Below are 17,430 nucleotides of genomic sequence, written 5' to 3' on the forward strand. Positions count from 1 at the left end.
TTGCCCAGAAATTCAAACCATGGGATGCTATATAGCTCATATGTCAAGAGTGCCTAAATGGCAACTTATCACCACAGCATCATCCACCGCAGGCTTACTGTAACATTTGGAAGCACAACCCTGCTGGATAAGATGGCCTCTCCTGGGAGACAGCGGCTGTTGCCATGGCGGGGATCATTCCATCTTGGGGCCAGAAGAACCCAGCAGTCCCTTTAATCTTTAACGAGCCACTTTAGTGTTCAGATATAGGAACCGGCACTGAATGAGGCTCAACCTGCTTCACAGCACTTTGTGGCAAAACCACCCCCGAGCTGCAGGAGGGCACACCAGCCAAGCCGGTCCCCGGAGCTGCAGTTACCAGAATCTGTTCTATAATATAATTTGGGCACTTTATTATCCACTGTGGCATAATACTTCATGGTGCACAAAGGTATCCAATAGCGGACTTCCCTGGTGGTGCAGATGGTTCAGAATCCGCCTGCCAATGCAGGGGACTTGGGTTTGAGCCCTGGTCCGGGAAGATCCCACATGCCGCGGAGCAACTAAGCCCGTGCGCCACAACTACTGAGCCTGCGCTCTAGAGTCCGCGTGCTGCAACTACTGAAGCCCACGCGCCTAGAGCCCATGCTCCGCAACAAGAGAAGCCACCGCAGTGAGAAGCCCACGTACTACAACGAAGAGTAGCCCCCGCTCGCTGCAACTAGAGAAATCCCGCGTGCAGCAACGAAGACCCAAAGCAGCCAAAAAATAAAAAATAAAATTAATTAAAAAAACAAAACAAAAACAAACCAAAAAAAAAGAAGAAAGGTAGCCAACATCAAGGGTACTGCCTACCTCAGGCACAATGAAATACTAGATTAGTAAATGTCAGGAACTGAAAAAGTAACAAGCCCACTTTGAAGGAAAAGGAAGACTCCAAAGCTGACAGGACACAGCCTGATGACCTGATGACAAGATTGGGAGAAAGGAAGTCAGCGACGTGACTAAACTGCTATCTTGGGCAGTTCACTTTAGAAACCTGGCAACGGAAATCTTGGAACCATTCGACGGGTGTGATTTTCTATACAAAGCTATTTCTTCATTTTTCCCCCTGTGCTGCTAATACAGAAGAAGGGGAGGGAAAAGGCCCTTGTCATCAAACTCCATCACCTAAACAACTCCAAGAGCTTCATAATGAAGTAACTGGTAAGCTCATGTTCTATTCCCCAGTAGCCACCCTCTCAGAACAAAGATTCTGTAATTCAACTTTGAAGATTACCTTAATTCATAATTCTTATTTACTCTATAGCTCTAGATTTTTCTCTTCCCCAAATATACACACACATTCTCTCTCTCTCCCTCTCTCTCCCCCCTCCCTGCCCCCTTCTCTTTCTCTGTCTCTCCACCCTCATACTCATGCTCTGCCTCCAATAAGTCAAACTTCCTAAATTTTCACCCTGGTTTCCACTAAAAATGCCACAAGATTAAGTTACCTTCCTTCAGGTCCCCAAGTCTAGGGGGCCTTTGTTGACACGCGTTTCATCTTGATGGGTGATTTCTAGCCATGCAGATAAATTACCTTTTCACCTACAGTTAATCTTCAAACTGGCTTTTGTAGGCTATGGAAATAAAAGGGTAAGACTGCACAGCTTGAATGTCCCATCAAGGTAATCAAAGTAGTGGAAGAGGCAGAGAAGACAGAAGGAGAGATATCAAAATAAAAACTGCGCTGTGCATTTAAGGAGCACTTAAGAAAACACTCCATCTGACTAAGCAGCCAATGAGTAGACAAATACCCAAAGGACTATACATTCTCTAAAGATTACTGTGCTCACAGTTCTTGCTTCCCTCAAGGCTTGCAAGAGATCACATCATAAAGTTAGACTTGCATTATTCATAATAGAGTGGATAGATAGATCCCAACACCCAGAATTCTAAGGATTTACCTGCAAATAAAGGCATAACCTTATTTCAACCCAAACACATGTAACTAGGAATAAAATACATATTGTTTGGGTCTTTCAATGGTATCTCTCTCATCCCTTTTACAATAGAACAAAAAAGGGTTAGAGAAAGGAACCCAAAGTTTTGTTGCAGGCATTAAACACTTAAAAAAGAATCACAGGGAAAAATGCCCACAATATATTATCCATTAAAAAAAAAAAAAAGCAGTACAGAACAGCAGGTGGAGAATACAGAATAGCAGGTGGAGAACACACACACACACACACACACACATAGCACACACAGAACATATACATACATATGTATATATACAGAGAGAGAGATACAAAACATATAGTCAAAAAGTCTAGAACCACTTAACAGTGTTACTTTTGGTACGGGTGGAGGTTTACTTTCTGCTTTATATATACACCTTTGTGCTATTTTAGTATTTAAATGAGGAGTATAAGCTAATTAACATTACCAGAAATAAAGTACCTAAGATCACCTGACAAAGAAAATGAAACAGAACAATTTGAACAAGTTCTTAGGGCCATTCTGAGCCAAATTTTCAGCATATTTAAGGCTATATTCACTGAGGCAAACATAAGAATCAACCAGAATTCAGTGTTGGGACAGCATTGTTGGTTCGTTTTTCGTCATTCTGAGCCAGAAGCGGTACTGTGCTATGTCCTGCCAGGTTAGGGGGAGACTGAGTCTCGTGCTCATGTCCTCACTTCCCCCTGGTTAGTCCTGGTTAGTCTTCTCTCTCTCAGGGACACCAGGGCAGGGGATTAAAAAGCAGGTCAACAGACCACTGAACATTGTAGAGAGAAAGAGCCACATGAAGGGCTAACCACGACTCAAAAATCTTGCTCTTTGTCAGTCAAGTCAGTTTTACAAGTAGTCTGATGAACTTAAAAAACAGATATGCTACTTATTAGAAAAGTTAAAAAAGGGGGACAATACCAAATGCTGATGAGGATGCAGAGAAACTGGATCTCATACACTGCTGGTGGGACAGACTGTAAAATGGTACAGGGCTTGGGAAAATAGTTTGGTGGTTTCTTTAAGAAACTAAAGATACACATACTGTAAGACTGAGCAATTGCATTCCTGGGCACTTAACCCAGAGAAATTAAAACTTGTATCTACACAAATACCTGTACATAAATGTTCATAATGGCTTTATCTGTAACAGCCCCAAACTGAAAACAACCAAAATGCCCTACAATAGGTAAATGGTTAAAAAACTGTGATACAGACACTTCCCTGGTGCCACAGTGGTTAAGACTCTGCACTACCAATGCAGGGGGCCTGGGTTCGATCCCTGGTCAGGGAACTAGATCCCACATGCATGCAACAACTAAGAGTTTGCATGCCACAACTAAGGAGCCCATGAGCTGCAACTAAGGAGCCTGCCTGTCTCAACAAAGACCCAGCACAACCTAATTAATTAATTAAATAATTAATTAAATTTAAAAACCTGTGATACATCCAAGGCATAGAAAACAAACTTATAGTTAACAAAGGGGAAAGGGGATGGGGGAGAGATAAATTAGGAGTTCGGGATTAGCAGATACAAACTACAAAATATAAAATAGATAAACAACAGGTCCTACTGTATAGTACAAGAAACTATACTAAAGACTTCCTTGGTGGCATAGTGGTTAAGAATCCGCCTGCCAATGCAGGGGACACAGGTTCAAGCCCTGGTCCGGGAAGATCCCACATGCCGTGGAGCAACTAAGCACGTGTGCCACAACTACTGAGCCTGTGCTCTAGAGCCCTCGAGCCACAACTACTGAGCCCGCGTGCCACAACTACTGAAGCCCACGCACCTAGAGCCCGTGCTCTGCAACAAGAGAAGCCACTGCAATGAGAAGCCTGCGCACCGCAACGAAGAGTAGCCCCTGCTTGCTGCAACTAGAGAAAGCCTGCCCGCAGCAATGAACACCCAATGCAGCCAAAAATTAATTAATTAATTAATTTTGAAAAAAAGAAACTATATTCAATATCTTGCCATGAACAATAATGGAAAAGACTATGAAAAAGTATATATACGAATCACTTTACTGTACACTAGGATCTAATACAACATTGTAAATCAACTATACTTCAATTAAAAAAACAACTGTGATACATCCATCCATACTATTTATTCTATTTAGTAATAAAAAGCATTATTAAATATATTACTAAATACATCTTGGATGGAGGGCATCATGCTAAGTGAAAAATGCCAACCTCAGAAGGCCACATGTTGTTATGATTCTATTTCCATAACATTTCAAAAAGGACAAAATTATACAGATAGAGAACAGATTACTGGTTGACAAGGATTGGTTGGGGGGAAAGGGATGTATGTGACAATAAATGTGCAATTACAATTACTCATTCAACTGTCCAACCACTATGGAGAATTAAGGAAGGTGAATTGTTTGTAAGGCAAAGCACATTTCATATTATTCTGCCATCCCTACTATGCCAGAAAAAAAAAAAAAGATTGTTTAAGCATGAGTCCGTTGCTGGCTCAACCACCTAAAATACATTTCAGGCATTACCTGTGCCCCATCTCTACCGGTGTTTTTATCTGAGCTTCCCCAGGGCTGCGAGCAATGAGCCAGGAGGCAGCAGAAGTAACCCATGCAGAGTGAACTCTCACTGCAATTTAAGCTCAGCATTCAGCCCAAAGTGTCCTGCTTGAAATCAAAAGCATCTGAAAACTGCAGCGATCAGACACATAAATTGTGAAAGATGTGGTTACTGGCGTGGGGCACCTCACATGTGACAGGTTTCCTACTACAAACAGTTTTTCCTACAAAAGTCTCAGTAGCAGTCTCCAAATGTGAGGGAAAGGTTAGTGGAAAAAATTTAAATGATGCTTCCTCTGTGATTCTCCCAGCCAGGGCTCACATGTACTGAAAGCAGGTCACATGTCTCAGGCACAAAGTTTTAGTTTCTATACTCATCCGGGCTTCTTACTGAAAGTGGTCTACCACCATTTATTCCAGTATCACTTACAACACGAGGACCCTCGGGCCACCAACATCTACAGTATCCTACACAAGGGTCAATTTACTGGTAAGGCCTATTGAAAAACAGAAAGACACTCCAAAAAAAAAATTTTTTTTTAACAGAAAACCCACCAATAAATTCTCCTCTAACCCAATGCTTCAGCTGTTTAGCCAAATGTGCTTTTGAGGGTGACTGGTTGATATATCAAATACAATTTTAAAACATGGAATAAACTATAAAACAATCCTTCAGAACTTCCCTGGTGGCGTAGTGGTTAAGAATCCGCCTGCCAAGGCAGGGGACACAGGTTCCATCCCTGGTCTGGGAAGATCCCATATGCTGCGAAGCAGCTAAGCCCGTGTGCTGCAACTACTGAGCCCATGCGCCTACAGCCCATACTCCGCAACAAGAGAAGCCACCACAATGAGAAGCCCGCACGCACCGTAAGGAAGAGTAGACCCCGCTTGCCACAACTAGAGAAAGCCCACACGCAGCAACAAAGACCTAATGCAGCCAAAAATTTAAAAGACAAAAAAAAAAATCCTTCAGTGCTAATGGAATTAAAACTAGTAAAGGAATAACAAAGACTGCTAATAACATTCTAAAATCACCTTCCACACAAGGAGGCCCATGTATAAAAGGATAATTTTAAGCCCACGTTCTATGAAATAGAACCTATTTCTAAAGACTTACTCTGATAAGTAATCATAATTAGATGAGCTGATGGAGTGAGAGGCAGCTGGGGTCTGGTGGTTGGGAGCGGATCTTTCCAGCCAGACTACTTGGGTTCAAACACTGTGTGGCCTTAGGCACATTTTCAACTTCTCTGTGCCGCATTTCCTGATCTGCGGAACACAGATACTGGTGCCTACATTTCGCAGAATTGTTGGCAGGGGTTAAATGAGTTCATATAACAAAATCCTTGGCACACAAAAAGCACACAATAACTACCGATAATTTTTATACAGGTAAAATAGGGTATAAAGAGAAGTACCATAAGGTTATAATGACCAAAGTCCTCTGTAGCCTGGCACACATGCTATTCTACTGAACAGTACCTAAGAAAGCAAGGCCCAGTCTCATCACACAGCCTCCCCACCCCTCCCTACCCCAGTTAGACAGATGGAGTTTGGGGGCTTCCCTGGTGGCGCAGGACCAGGGCGCGAACCCGCGTCCCCTGCATTGGCAGGCGGATTCTGCATTGCAGAATCCGCCTGCCAATGCAGGGGACGCGGGTTCGGGCCCTGGTCTGGGACGATTCCGCATGCCCGCGGAGCAACTGGGCCTGTGCACCACAACTACTGAGCCTGTGCTCTGGAGCCCCGAGCCACAACTACTGAAGCCCGTGCTCCGCGGCGAGAGAGGCCACCGCAATAGGAAGCCCGCGCACCGCAACGAAGAGTAGCCCCTGCTCGCCTCAACTAGAGAGGGCCCACATGCAGCAACAAACACCCAACGCAGCCATAAATAAATAATTAATTTTAAAAAAAAAAAGAAAGAAAGAAAGATGGAGTTTGTTCTAGAGATGCTTAAAGAAAAAAGGCTTGACTTTACCTAGACACCTCTCTCCCATTTCTAGGTTTCCCAACTATTCAGCAACAACCATAGACATTTTGGAATCAGAAACATAAATTGTGTCCAAAAGTGTTAAACAATGCTTGTCCAAAGGCCCCAATACAGCTAATAGTTTAGACAGCTGTGCTAGGAGCCACAGAAGCTGCATTTTCTAACTAGTATTGCTTCTGAACAATTGAAACTTTCTCCAGAGCAAAGTCCAGACACAGGAAGCAGTGTTCCCCGCAAACATCCAAACAGTTTCATTATTGTTTAACCACCAAAATAAAAATAACAGCTCCAATAATCTATCAAGTTTGACATTTCATCCAACCAAGCAATTAAACCAGGACACAATGCATGCATGGAGAGATTTTTTTTCCCCTGCTCCAAATCAACACTCATTTTGACATTATAGCCACATAAACTAGTAATGCTTGTTCCTAGATTACTTACAAAAGGCTTCTAAAAACCAAACACGCTGAAGTGTCTCAAAGAAACGGCACACCGTCAAATTTTATTTTGTCTCCCACCTTTAAGCATCTTTATTAACTGTAAGTAAAGTTACAGACCAAGTAGTTGGAAACTCCCTTCTAATATTTAGTCAAAGGAGGTAAATACCCTCCTGATACAGGCACAAAATGCAAGGTCTATCAATATATTCTTAAATATATTAAAGGTAAGTATCCTCACCTCATCCTCAAGTATTAAAATCGTGGTTCTGATCTAGCAAATCACCAACTGACAGAACTTCTCTCTCCAAGTAGGGAGTTCTCAGTTGGTTGCCTCAATTACAGGTAGCCTAAGGAAGAAAATCAAGGACCTTTGATATCAAGTTCCTAAGACGTCCTCAGAACCACCTATAATAGAACAATGCTATTCAAAGTGTGCAGTCGCACACCCTCCATGGACATCCATGTCAAGGTAAAAAAAAATTCATAGTAGGTATGAACTGTGCATCCAAGTGCATGACTTCCTGGTAATTCATTTTTCTTGTACTTTACAAAAATATTAGTTGGCAATAGACTGAAAAAGCACTTTACAAAGCTGGTCCTTCACCAGTTTCAGAAACACTAACTTTTTGTACAGTTGAATGCCAATTGTGTCACTTATTGTTCTGAAGGAATCAAAGCACCCTTGCCCTACCCTACAGCTTCTCATTTGAGGGCAATCAGAGAAACCAATAAGGAGGTACACCACGGTGTAACCTCATGGAAAGAGTACCCAATTAGACTCAAAAGACCTCACTGCTGGTCTGCAAGATCCAACTATCTTGGAGACGCTGGGTGAATTGGAGACTTTTTACTTCCCTGTGCCTTGAATTCCTCCTCTGCAGAATAAAAGCAGCCCCCTAACATCAGCATTTCTCAATATTATCATTTTTTTTTAATGTGTGGTTCCTTCTGACAGTATTACTTTCTCCAAGTGTGGTCTGCAGATAAGCTACATCAGAATCCCCAGCTTCATTCCCAAACACCCAGATTCTATAGGTCTGGGCTAGCAACCAGGAAACTGCAGTTTTTTACAAGCACCCAGGAGACTCTGATACACATGAAAATTTGAGATCTACTGCAATAATAATCTTAGTAATGCCTCTAGGGATTAAAGAAAAGGTCACAATTTGTGTGTAAACCCCAATAAAGAAATTATTTTAGGTAAAAAGTCACATTTTTAAATTTTTTAAAGTATTTTTAAAATACTTAGTATTTTTAAATCAGTATTTTTAAATCAGTATATTAAATCAGTATATTAAAACTTAAAGAAAACATTTCAATATGCTTTTATAATATTAGTAATATGTAACAACAAATTTCAATTTTTCCCCATTTAAAAAAATGATGTTTGGTTGGGAAGACCAAATGTGTATTAAAATACATGTAAACATTTACATGCTATGGCATCAAGAACTGCTTTTTTTTTTTTAATTACTTTATTTATTTTTGGCTGCATTGGGTTTTCGTTGCTGCGCGTGGGCTTTCCCTAGTTGCGGCCAGCGGGGGCTACTCTTCGTTGCAGTGCACGGGCTTCTCATTGCGGTGGCTTCTCTTGTTGCGGAGCACCGGCTCTAGGCACGTGGGCTTCAGTAGTTGTGGCACACAGGCTCAGTAGTTGGGGCTCGTGGGCTCTAGATCGCAGGCTCAGTAGTTGCGGTGCACGGGCTTTGTTGCTTTGCAGCATGTGGGATCTTCCTGGACCAGGGCTTGAACCCATGTCCCCTGCATTGACAGGCGGATTCTTAACCACTGCGCCACCAGGGAAGTCCAAGAACTGCTTTCTTGACATGATATTCAGAACTCTTGAATTTTGTGCCAGTCCCTCCCAAAGAAAACTAGTGGCTTATTTTTATGTTTGTACTGTTTCTGAAAAGAGTTGAGGAGAAAGATTTCAAGCGGCTATTTGTGAGCGTTTCCACAAATAACAGTGCAGGTGTGGATAGCCAGTATCTCAAACACCAAATTAGATGTAACTGTCAACATATTTTCACTTTTAATATTAGTTTTGGTAGTACAGAAGACATGGTGATATGCTACATTAAAAAGGTTAATCAAATAAATAAAATTTAGGAATCTGACGAAGATCATCTGGAGGTGAAACTGCAAAACTATCATATGTATGTCCCCCATTAATTGGTTGGTTCACTGTCACTATTCCTCAAGCAGCCGGTCTGCAACTATGTCAACAGTCCAAACAGTTGGGAAACACTGAACTAGATCAATGGGCGTGGGGGTGATGACTCAGAATCACCTGGAGTGCTGCGTCCAACCATATGGTGAGGGTGGTAGGGAAGGTGGAGTGCCCTCTGTCAAGCTCTCTGGGAACATTTGACCCCTTTCCCCACCAGCTCTGCAGCAAACACTGGCTAAGGTAAACTTCAGCTCTGACACAGAATGACTATGCAGGTACTTCCATCAGCATATGACAAATGACCAAGAATGGCACCTGAATCTCGTCATGCCCAAAAGGTAAAAAGAGAGGTAGACAGAAGTGAGAGAACCGGAAGGCCTAAGAATTTTCCACTGCGCACTGGGCAAGTCCTAGGCCCTGCAGCTATTCCTTCCTACCCCACACCCTGGCACAAAACTTTAACACCAAACTGCTCCTCTTCACCTCCATAAAATCCAAATTGCCCAAACCATGGCTACTGGTCTGCAAAATCAATTCCAAGACAATTCCGCCCTCTTCCTGAGAACCATCCTTTACTAAGGATTCCTCAAACCGGCTGAACTTCGGCTGACCCACTCCCTCTAAAGTCCTGGAAAACACTCCACCCTCTTTCCCCAAATCAGAACGCTCCTTTTGTCTAGGATTTTGGAATAAAGGCTCATGCTCTAGTGGATCTTCTTCCACGCCATGAAGATAATAATTGAGCATGATCAAGAGGAGGTATAATTCATTGGCTATGGACCCACTGACTCAAGACTTAGGAAAAGGTTGTAAAGTCAACAGAAGAAGATGAGGCATGGTTATTTCTCAAGCAGATATCTTAATCATTATGAAAGTTGAAAGGGGGTAGGGGGAATTCACAGAAATTGCTGGAGGGAAAACAAGCTTTCCTATAGCATAAAAGATATTGATTCCATCACATTCCATGCATGTGATCAGAAATAAGAGTGGAAAGATTTTTCCAAGTAAATGAAAAGGGTAAAACAAGAAGGGGCAGGGTGGGAGAGGAGGCTGCTCTATTTACTTAAGAAAAGCTTTTTTTCCAAGTCTTTTAACATAACCCAGCAGTTTCAAATAAACAATGGTGCTGATTACTAACGAATTACATTACCACTCAGAGGCCAGCAGAGGCTCCAGTTGGCCTAACTTCCTGTAAATTTCAGGATGACTAGGCAGCATTTCTTCAAAGTGGATCAAGGCAGTTAAAATGTTTCAGCAAATCAGACTCTGGCTCCAAGCAGTCTGATTGGATCGGCTGTCCCTAGGAGACCTGACCACTCCACAACCCAGAGATAATGAAACATTAAAATTGCATATAATAATTATAATATAATTGCATATAATAATTATATGCAATTCTAGAAAAGGCGTGTGAATGTTAAACTAGGAGATGCAGGCTAAACCTATAGCATTGGAGGGGGCAGCTTTCAAAAGTCAAGTGACACTAGCTCAACAAAAATTGTGTAAAGTTCAAATTCAGCACATGGGTGGTAGCTGCTGAAAAAGGCTGCTGAGAGAGCCAGAAGGTTTTGCTTATCTTTTTACAGGAGAGGACAATGGAGAAATTACCAGACCAAGGTCACTTTCCCTTAAAAAAAAAAAAAAAAAAGGTTAGCAGGCTTAACAGATAAAAAAAAAAAACCTTCATAGGTCATAACTCCATGAAATCAGCAGCCTGGTGAGAATCTCTCCAAGAATCCTGTAAGAAATTAAGTGTGGATTAGAGTAATTAAGTGTAAAGTCTCCTTGAGAGTGACTTCTCTTCCTGAAGACTAGAGCCATTTCTGCGAAACGCATCATAGAAAAATTGTGAAGAGGATTTGCCAGGCATCACAGCCTTTCCACTTTCACATCAAGGTCTGCAAGCACTATGATCTAAAGAAGAACACAGCAGTGATTTGGGGAGGGAATTAAATAATACAGCTTATTTCAGAAAACCACTCCATTCTCTAGCCTTTGCAAAAGTTCTCATGCTCTCGTAATGGTAATATACTTAGGAGTTTCCAAAAATTACACACATTTCCTCAAAAGAGATATAGGAAAAAATATAATCACAGGGTAAAGGCCAAACACTGTCTCTTCTGAATGCTTCAACAGCCAATTATACATTGATTCTGTAGAGGGAAAGAGACTATTACAGGAAAGTTAAGTAAGACATGTTAAAAAATGTACCCTCGGGCCTAAGTCTGTTCAACTGACAGTAAAATCACCCCCTCAAAAAAGCAGTTTTATGCAAAATCTAGTATTTTAATTTCCCAGCTTCCAAGAGAAATATATAAGGAGCAGAAATTAAACTAATTATGTCAGCAGCACAGTGAACAAAACTTTAATTGTATTTCACACTAGACATTTGCAGAACAATACAAAGGCCCTTAAGGGTAGAAACTTCTTTAGAATATAAATGATTCCAAATCAATATGACAAAAATTAGTCCATTTGGGCAATAAACAGATTCACGGTTTACATGGAAAAATTCAGCCAACATCCTAATTCAATATAAAAAATTAACGCAGAGTATAAGAAACAAATCTCTAAAATGGCTTTAAATCACTCCATGATTTACATATGTTGGATCATTAATAGGTCCTTTAAGCCAGTATTGTACTAATCAGCTTTTTTAGCATCCTGCCCACAAAAGAGCCTATTCATTTAGCTGGGAGACAGGTGTTAGCAACCAGCAACCTCTTTTAGCCTCGAGTTCCAGGGGCCTGGTCTGCGAATTACTCTGCGAATTACTACGGTCATGATTGGCAAGTCGAAAGGAAGGGCAGTTTAAAAGAGGGAAAGGGAGGAGAGAGGGAAAGAGAAACAAAAGAGCCAGAGAGGGGGGAAAGGAAGATGAGGAAAGAAAGGGCCGTCAGGTGCTACTTAGTGGGGCCACCCTCCAAGCCTGGTAGCCTGAGCTGAGCTCCCAGGCTACCGCGCAGATACTTGAGGCAGAATTTGGATAATGTCATTATTCCCGCAGACAGTAATTCTGGATATATGCCTACACTCCACTCATTCTAAAAAAATATTTTTTCCAGTGTCTATGACTCATTCCTCTTTCCCATATTCTCTAGTTCTTAACTTCAGTCCTCACTCTTTCATGCATTTTCTAAAAGAGCTGACCGAGTAGATATTCCTGGAAAGAGATAGAGAGAAGGCCAGATTTAGAAAGACATCTTAAGCCTACAGAATAAAAATCCTATGAGAAAGTGGGAGAAGAGAACGTTCACTGAGTTCCGTACAATGTACAAAGAAGAGATTTTCTCTCTTTTCGTCCACAGAACAATGCTACCAGGTATGATTTTCATCTTGCAGATGAAGAAAATGAAGCCCACAGAGGTTAAGTAACATGTCTAAAGTAGCACAGCCAGGTGGTGGAGGAGCTGGGACTCAAAACCAGGTTTGTCTATTTCCTAAATTGTTACACTTTTCCCAAGTTTAATTCGTTAACTAACATATTCAATGCCCTGATTCTGCTTTAATTCAGAGGGTTCTGTATTTCAGCAATTTTTTTCCATCCATGAACTCAGCAAAAGACCTGTGACTAAATTTTATTGCCTATTAAGCATCCATTATTTCCAATAAGCGTTTCAGCTATGTAGAAATGAAACATCTGGCAGGTTGGCTTTATTTTAAAATCCTACATACAGAGAATTCCCAGGCAGCTCTCCTATCCAACACTGATCCGAACTAGACTTGACTACCCATTCAGACCTCCAGTGGTTTCCACATTATCATTCATTTGTCCACTCAGGAAATAAAGGAAGCTACTTTCGCCAACCCTCCCTCATGACTCCAGGCAGATAATACAGCAGAGGGGGCCTCTCTGTAAAGTAATTTACATAAAAGTTATAAAAGCTCTTTGCTATCTGTCATGACTAGGAAATGGGCTATTCTAGCAAATCAAACATCCTGAATAACATAATGATGCTTTTAAAGGGACTACCAATTTATAAATAATTTCAAAGCAGTGCAACAGTGGCTCCTAAACCTGGCTGCAGATCAAAATCACTTGGGGAGCTTTTTGGAAGTAGATGCCCAGAGTGGTTTTTAAAATGTAGATTCTCGGCATTTCCCTGGTGGCCAAGTGGTTAAGAATCCGCCTGCCAATGCAGGGAACATGGGTTCAATCCCTGGTCCGGGAAGACCCCACATGCCGTGCAGCAACTAAGCCCGTGAGCCGCAACTACTGAGCCTGTGCTCTAGGGTCCGCAAGCCACAACTACTGCGCCCGCATGCCTAGAGCCCGTGCTCGGCAACAAGAGAAGCCACCGAAATGAGAAGACCGTGCACCGCAACGAAGAGTAGCCCCCGCTTACCGCAACTAGAGAAAGCCCGCACGCAGCAACGAAGACCCAATGCAGCCAAAAATAAATTAACTAAAATAAAATAAAATGTGGATTCTCAGTCATCACTTACCCACTCAAAAAAAAAAAAATCTCCAGGAGGTGGAACTGGGAAATCTGTATTTTTAAAGAACCTCAGTGACTCAGTTGGAAACTGCTAGGTACCTAATCTTTTAAGGAGTGGCTGGCTTTGGAGAACTCCTTGCAATAAAACTCACTAAAAAGACTAAAGCTGCACTGAATACAATGTGACCTTCTTTTTATGATTCAGGAGACTTCAGGATCTCCCAATGCCTCTGGTTCATCATTCACTACTAATCACTAATCACTGTACTGGCAAAACCAGAAAGGAAGGAAAGGTTAAGAAGACTTCATATTGGTAAAAAGCTGGAAAAACCAGCTTTTGTTTTCCTATCAGATTTTTAAAGAGCTGGTTTCCCCCAGAAGAAACTCAGATTTTATGCTTGCCTCGAAAAAAGAAAATGTTTAAAAACAGGCAGATTCTCTTAACTGCTCCAATTCAGAACGTTAACAGGCCCAAATGTGTCAAAAATGTGGAATATTCAACCTGAACTACATAAAGCAGAGAAACTTCATGACAGTCTTAACGAAGATAAATGAGGATAATGGGTTTAAGCTAAGAATGGCATCATAGGATTAGATAAAACCACTGTCCTGACCATGGCAACTGATAAATCCTGGAAACTGGGAGAGCTGAGGTCTTTCAACACATAAGGCCAATGATTCCTACCTATCTAGGATGGCTTTCATGTGAGATATAACAGGATATCCTATTAAGAGCCCAACTAGTTTTAGGATTTTAAAACTCCAAATAATATAGTCACAAAACAAGAAAGTGACCACACCACCTCCCTATTGAAGCAATGGGAAGTTGTGTGTTTGGATATGAAAAGACTGCCCTTCAAATAGCCAGAATCTTTCTTACATAAACATCAGTCACTACTACCAATAAACAGTAACCAAACAAAAATAATAACCAGTAACATTACCAAACAATAATGATGAGGCAGCTCGCCCCGTGAGACCTCAGCAACAGCAATTTAAACTATGCATTCTCATTAAACTCTAAATTATAACTCAGCTCTGTATTGCAGGGGTTATGAGATTCAAGGTGCAGACGTTAAATCTTTCCTCCCAAAACATAAACACTATAGCCAGTACAAGTTTAATATAAAAGTCTCTAATCTACCTTTAAAACAACAGCAGTAATAAAGAATAAAAAACTATTTTAAGAATAAAAAATTAAGGTGGAATTAGTCCCGTTAACACTCCTTAGGTTTATGTAGGTGTTTTCAGAAAGTTCTAGGCACAACACTCTTACAGATGGGTGTGACTGTATTAAACATCACAATGGACATGTAATTAGGGAAGAAACTGTGCCCTTTTCTGTTATTGTTGCCATTTGTTTTGTCTTTTAAAATGCTGGTTACTGAATATGCTTTTCCCACTGCTATTTTAAGAGGCCTTAAAGAGGCATTCTTATTAGAGGGTGCTAAGCAGAGTTATTATCAACTGGCTTGGCCATGAGAAAGTTTTGAAAACAAATTAATTTCTAACCTCTTTGAGAACAGCTCTCTTTTAATGCAGGTCATTTTAGCAATTGGTTAAATTAAGTCAATTTAGAAGATTTACAATCCCGGATCCCAATGTAAACAGTTGGGATAACAGCTGTCTTCCTGATCAATATGAAAGTTTTTAGTGGGCTGATCTTCCAAACTAAATAGACATTAAAATGTGTGTGTGTGTCCTAGATTACATGGAAATTTGCTTCATGCACAATCAAGTTATCTGTTAGCCCTGCCACATCAAGCTGCAACTGTCATATACAATTTTCAAACTTAAGAAAATAACACTTCTAAATAAACTGTAATTTATGACTTGTACTCTGAAGTCCAGAATTATTAGGAAATATGCCATGATGTTTCAGAAATGCTTGCCATCATCTATTTCCTTGAACGTGAAAAAGAATGCAATCAGGAAAAAACGATAAAGACGTTGTCAAACCTGAAATCCCGTGAACTAGCTCCCAACCCTAGAATTCTGTACACAAACTCAGCCCAGCACCATGTCCCCTGCCTACTCCCATTCCTAGAAAAAGGTTCCAATAAGTGGCAGCCTTGGCCACACTTCAGTAACTTGAACTGTTACCAGGAAAACCACAACTGCTCCCCAAACAGTTGCACCAACAGGGGTGACAGGAAGTCTCTGTCCTCCAAACCACCTGTAACAGGGATGGGCAAGGAACTTACTTTCTGAGAAGGCCACATGCACCTGGGGATGTTTGTTCATTACGTTAACAGTGGCCTTTAGCCAGGGTGCAAAGTGGCAGTTGTGGGTAAAGCCCTATTTCCAAGCTAACAATAATTCTTCCCTGGGGTAGACAGGGAGGAGCATGGTACACTCTTCCTTGATTACACAAGCAGCTTTTTCTCCTAGAACAAATGACAGACCAACAAAAAAGGAGAAAATATGCTGCTGTTTCTATCTTCTGCCAGCCTGAAATCAAGCTCTGAGCAGACGTCTGCGACGCTCTGGTTCCCCAGGTCTAGCATACTTCCCCAAGCCTAGTCAAATGTTTCATGGGCAGCCAGCTGCACAGAGGCCCCATGTCCCTCTCCGTCTTAGCCACTGGCGACCTCACACACATCACCTCAAATGAACAGAGGACAACTCCCAAAAGAGAGGACAGTGGACCCTGGGCGGGGCGGAGGTGGGGGGGAAAGGAAAACCACATCCCCAAACTTCTCCATCAAGCCTCCAAACTCCAGCCTCCACCTTCCTCCAGCACGCCCGCAGGGCTCCTGCACTAGGAAGCTGGGTCAAGCTAGTTCCTTAAAATGCAGACGCAGGCCGCCGCGTACCTGACTCGGTTTCCTATGCTGTAAAGCGGTATCTTTCCCCCCACGAGCCAACTGAACGTGCCGATCTGTAGGGCGTTTGGAAATATCTGAGAACACACGTCTCCCGTTACTGCCCCCACAGGTGAAATGCTTCCTTTGAGGGGACTTTTAATGGGACAGGTGCGGGCTACCTTGAATGCGCAGACTTCCAGCGAGGCAGGGCGTCCCCCATCCCCTGTAGGCAGGGAGAGTCTCAGGCCGCGCCCCGCACAGAGGAAGCGCCCCCGGACAACAGCCTGGCGAGACCCGAGGCCGAGCAGCGCCCCCGACTCCGGCCTCCCCCGGGACCCCACCCCAGGCCCGGCGCTCGCGGAGCCAAGCGCCGCCGCCGCCGCCTCCTCCTCACCTGCCGCGGCCGCCTGCCCCGCCCGCACCTGAGAGGGGAGGGGTGGGGAGGGGCCGGATCCGGGCCGCGGACGCCTCAGGCAGGGGGAATGCGGGCTGAGCCGCGCCGGCGTCTCCGGGGCTGAGGGGCACCCGGGGGCGGTCGCGACATCCTCACAGCCGGCCCCAGGAAGTAGGCCCCCCCCACCCATCCCCGGCCTCCCGGCCCGGTCGCTCCCGCCCCTCGCGCGGCCCCGCTCCCGGCGCGGCCCCGCCCCCCCTCGGGAGCGCGCCTCCGCTCCTGCCGCTCCCGAGCCACCATAGAGACGGGGGAGCCGCGCGGCGGGCTAGAGCGCGGCCGCCGCGCGCGCCCCCTGGCGGAGCCCAGCCGCGGGAGGCGGAGACCTCCGAGTCTGAGACCGGGCCAGGCGTCGGTACCCTGGTGTGAGGGCGTCCGCGGCTCCTCGTTGTCTTGGTTACCGAACTCTGCACGAGGTGCTGAAGGGTCCAGATCCGTGGTGCAGATTGGTGACACTGAGCGAGTCCCATAACATCTCAGAACTCGTTTCAAAATAAAAGTTTAAAAGTTGCCTCACTTTCATATCCCATTGTTCCTCACAACAGTGGCTCTCAGCAGGTGATGGTCCCCAAAATTACCATGAAAGAAGCCCAGGCCCACCAGAGTTCACTAG

General features: G+C 43.3%; 1 protein-coding gene across 8 annotated transcripts in view; it reads right to left on the reverse strand.

The window, feature by feature from the left end:
* The window catches only part of RFFL (ring finger and FYVE like domain containing E3 ubiquitin protein ligase), a 67,792-nt gene extending 50,823 nt beyond the window's left edge, over positions 1 to 16,969 (reverse strand). For 6 of the 8 annotated variants that reach the window (XM_060135532.1, XM_060135529.1, XM_060135526.1 and 3 more), the window contains exon 1: positions 16,761 to 16,969. In XM_060135532.1, the coding sequence (XP_059991515.1) occupies positions 16,761 to 16,950 (190 nt within the window). In that variant the 5' untranslated portion in view covers positions 16,951 to 16,969. Of the gene's footprint in view, positions 1 to 16,545; positions 16,732 to 16,760 lie in introns of those variants that run through there. The other 2 variants (XM_060135534.1, XM_060135535.1) reach the window with 2 other exon arrangements.
* Between the last annotated feature and the right edge of the window lie 461 nt (positions 16,970 to 17,430).

This window comes from Lagenorhynchus albirostris, chromosome 20 (genome assembly GCF_949774975.1).
Source record: "Lagenorhynchus albirostris chromosome 20, mLagAlb1.1, whole genome shotgun sequence".
Lineage (NCBI taxonomy): Eukaryota > Metazoa > Chordata > Mammalia > Artiodactyla > Delphinidae > Lagenorhynchus > Lagenorhynchus albirostris.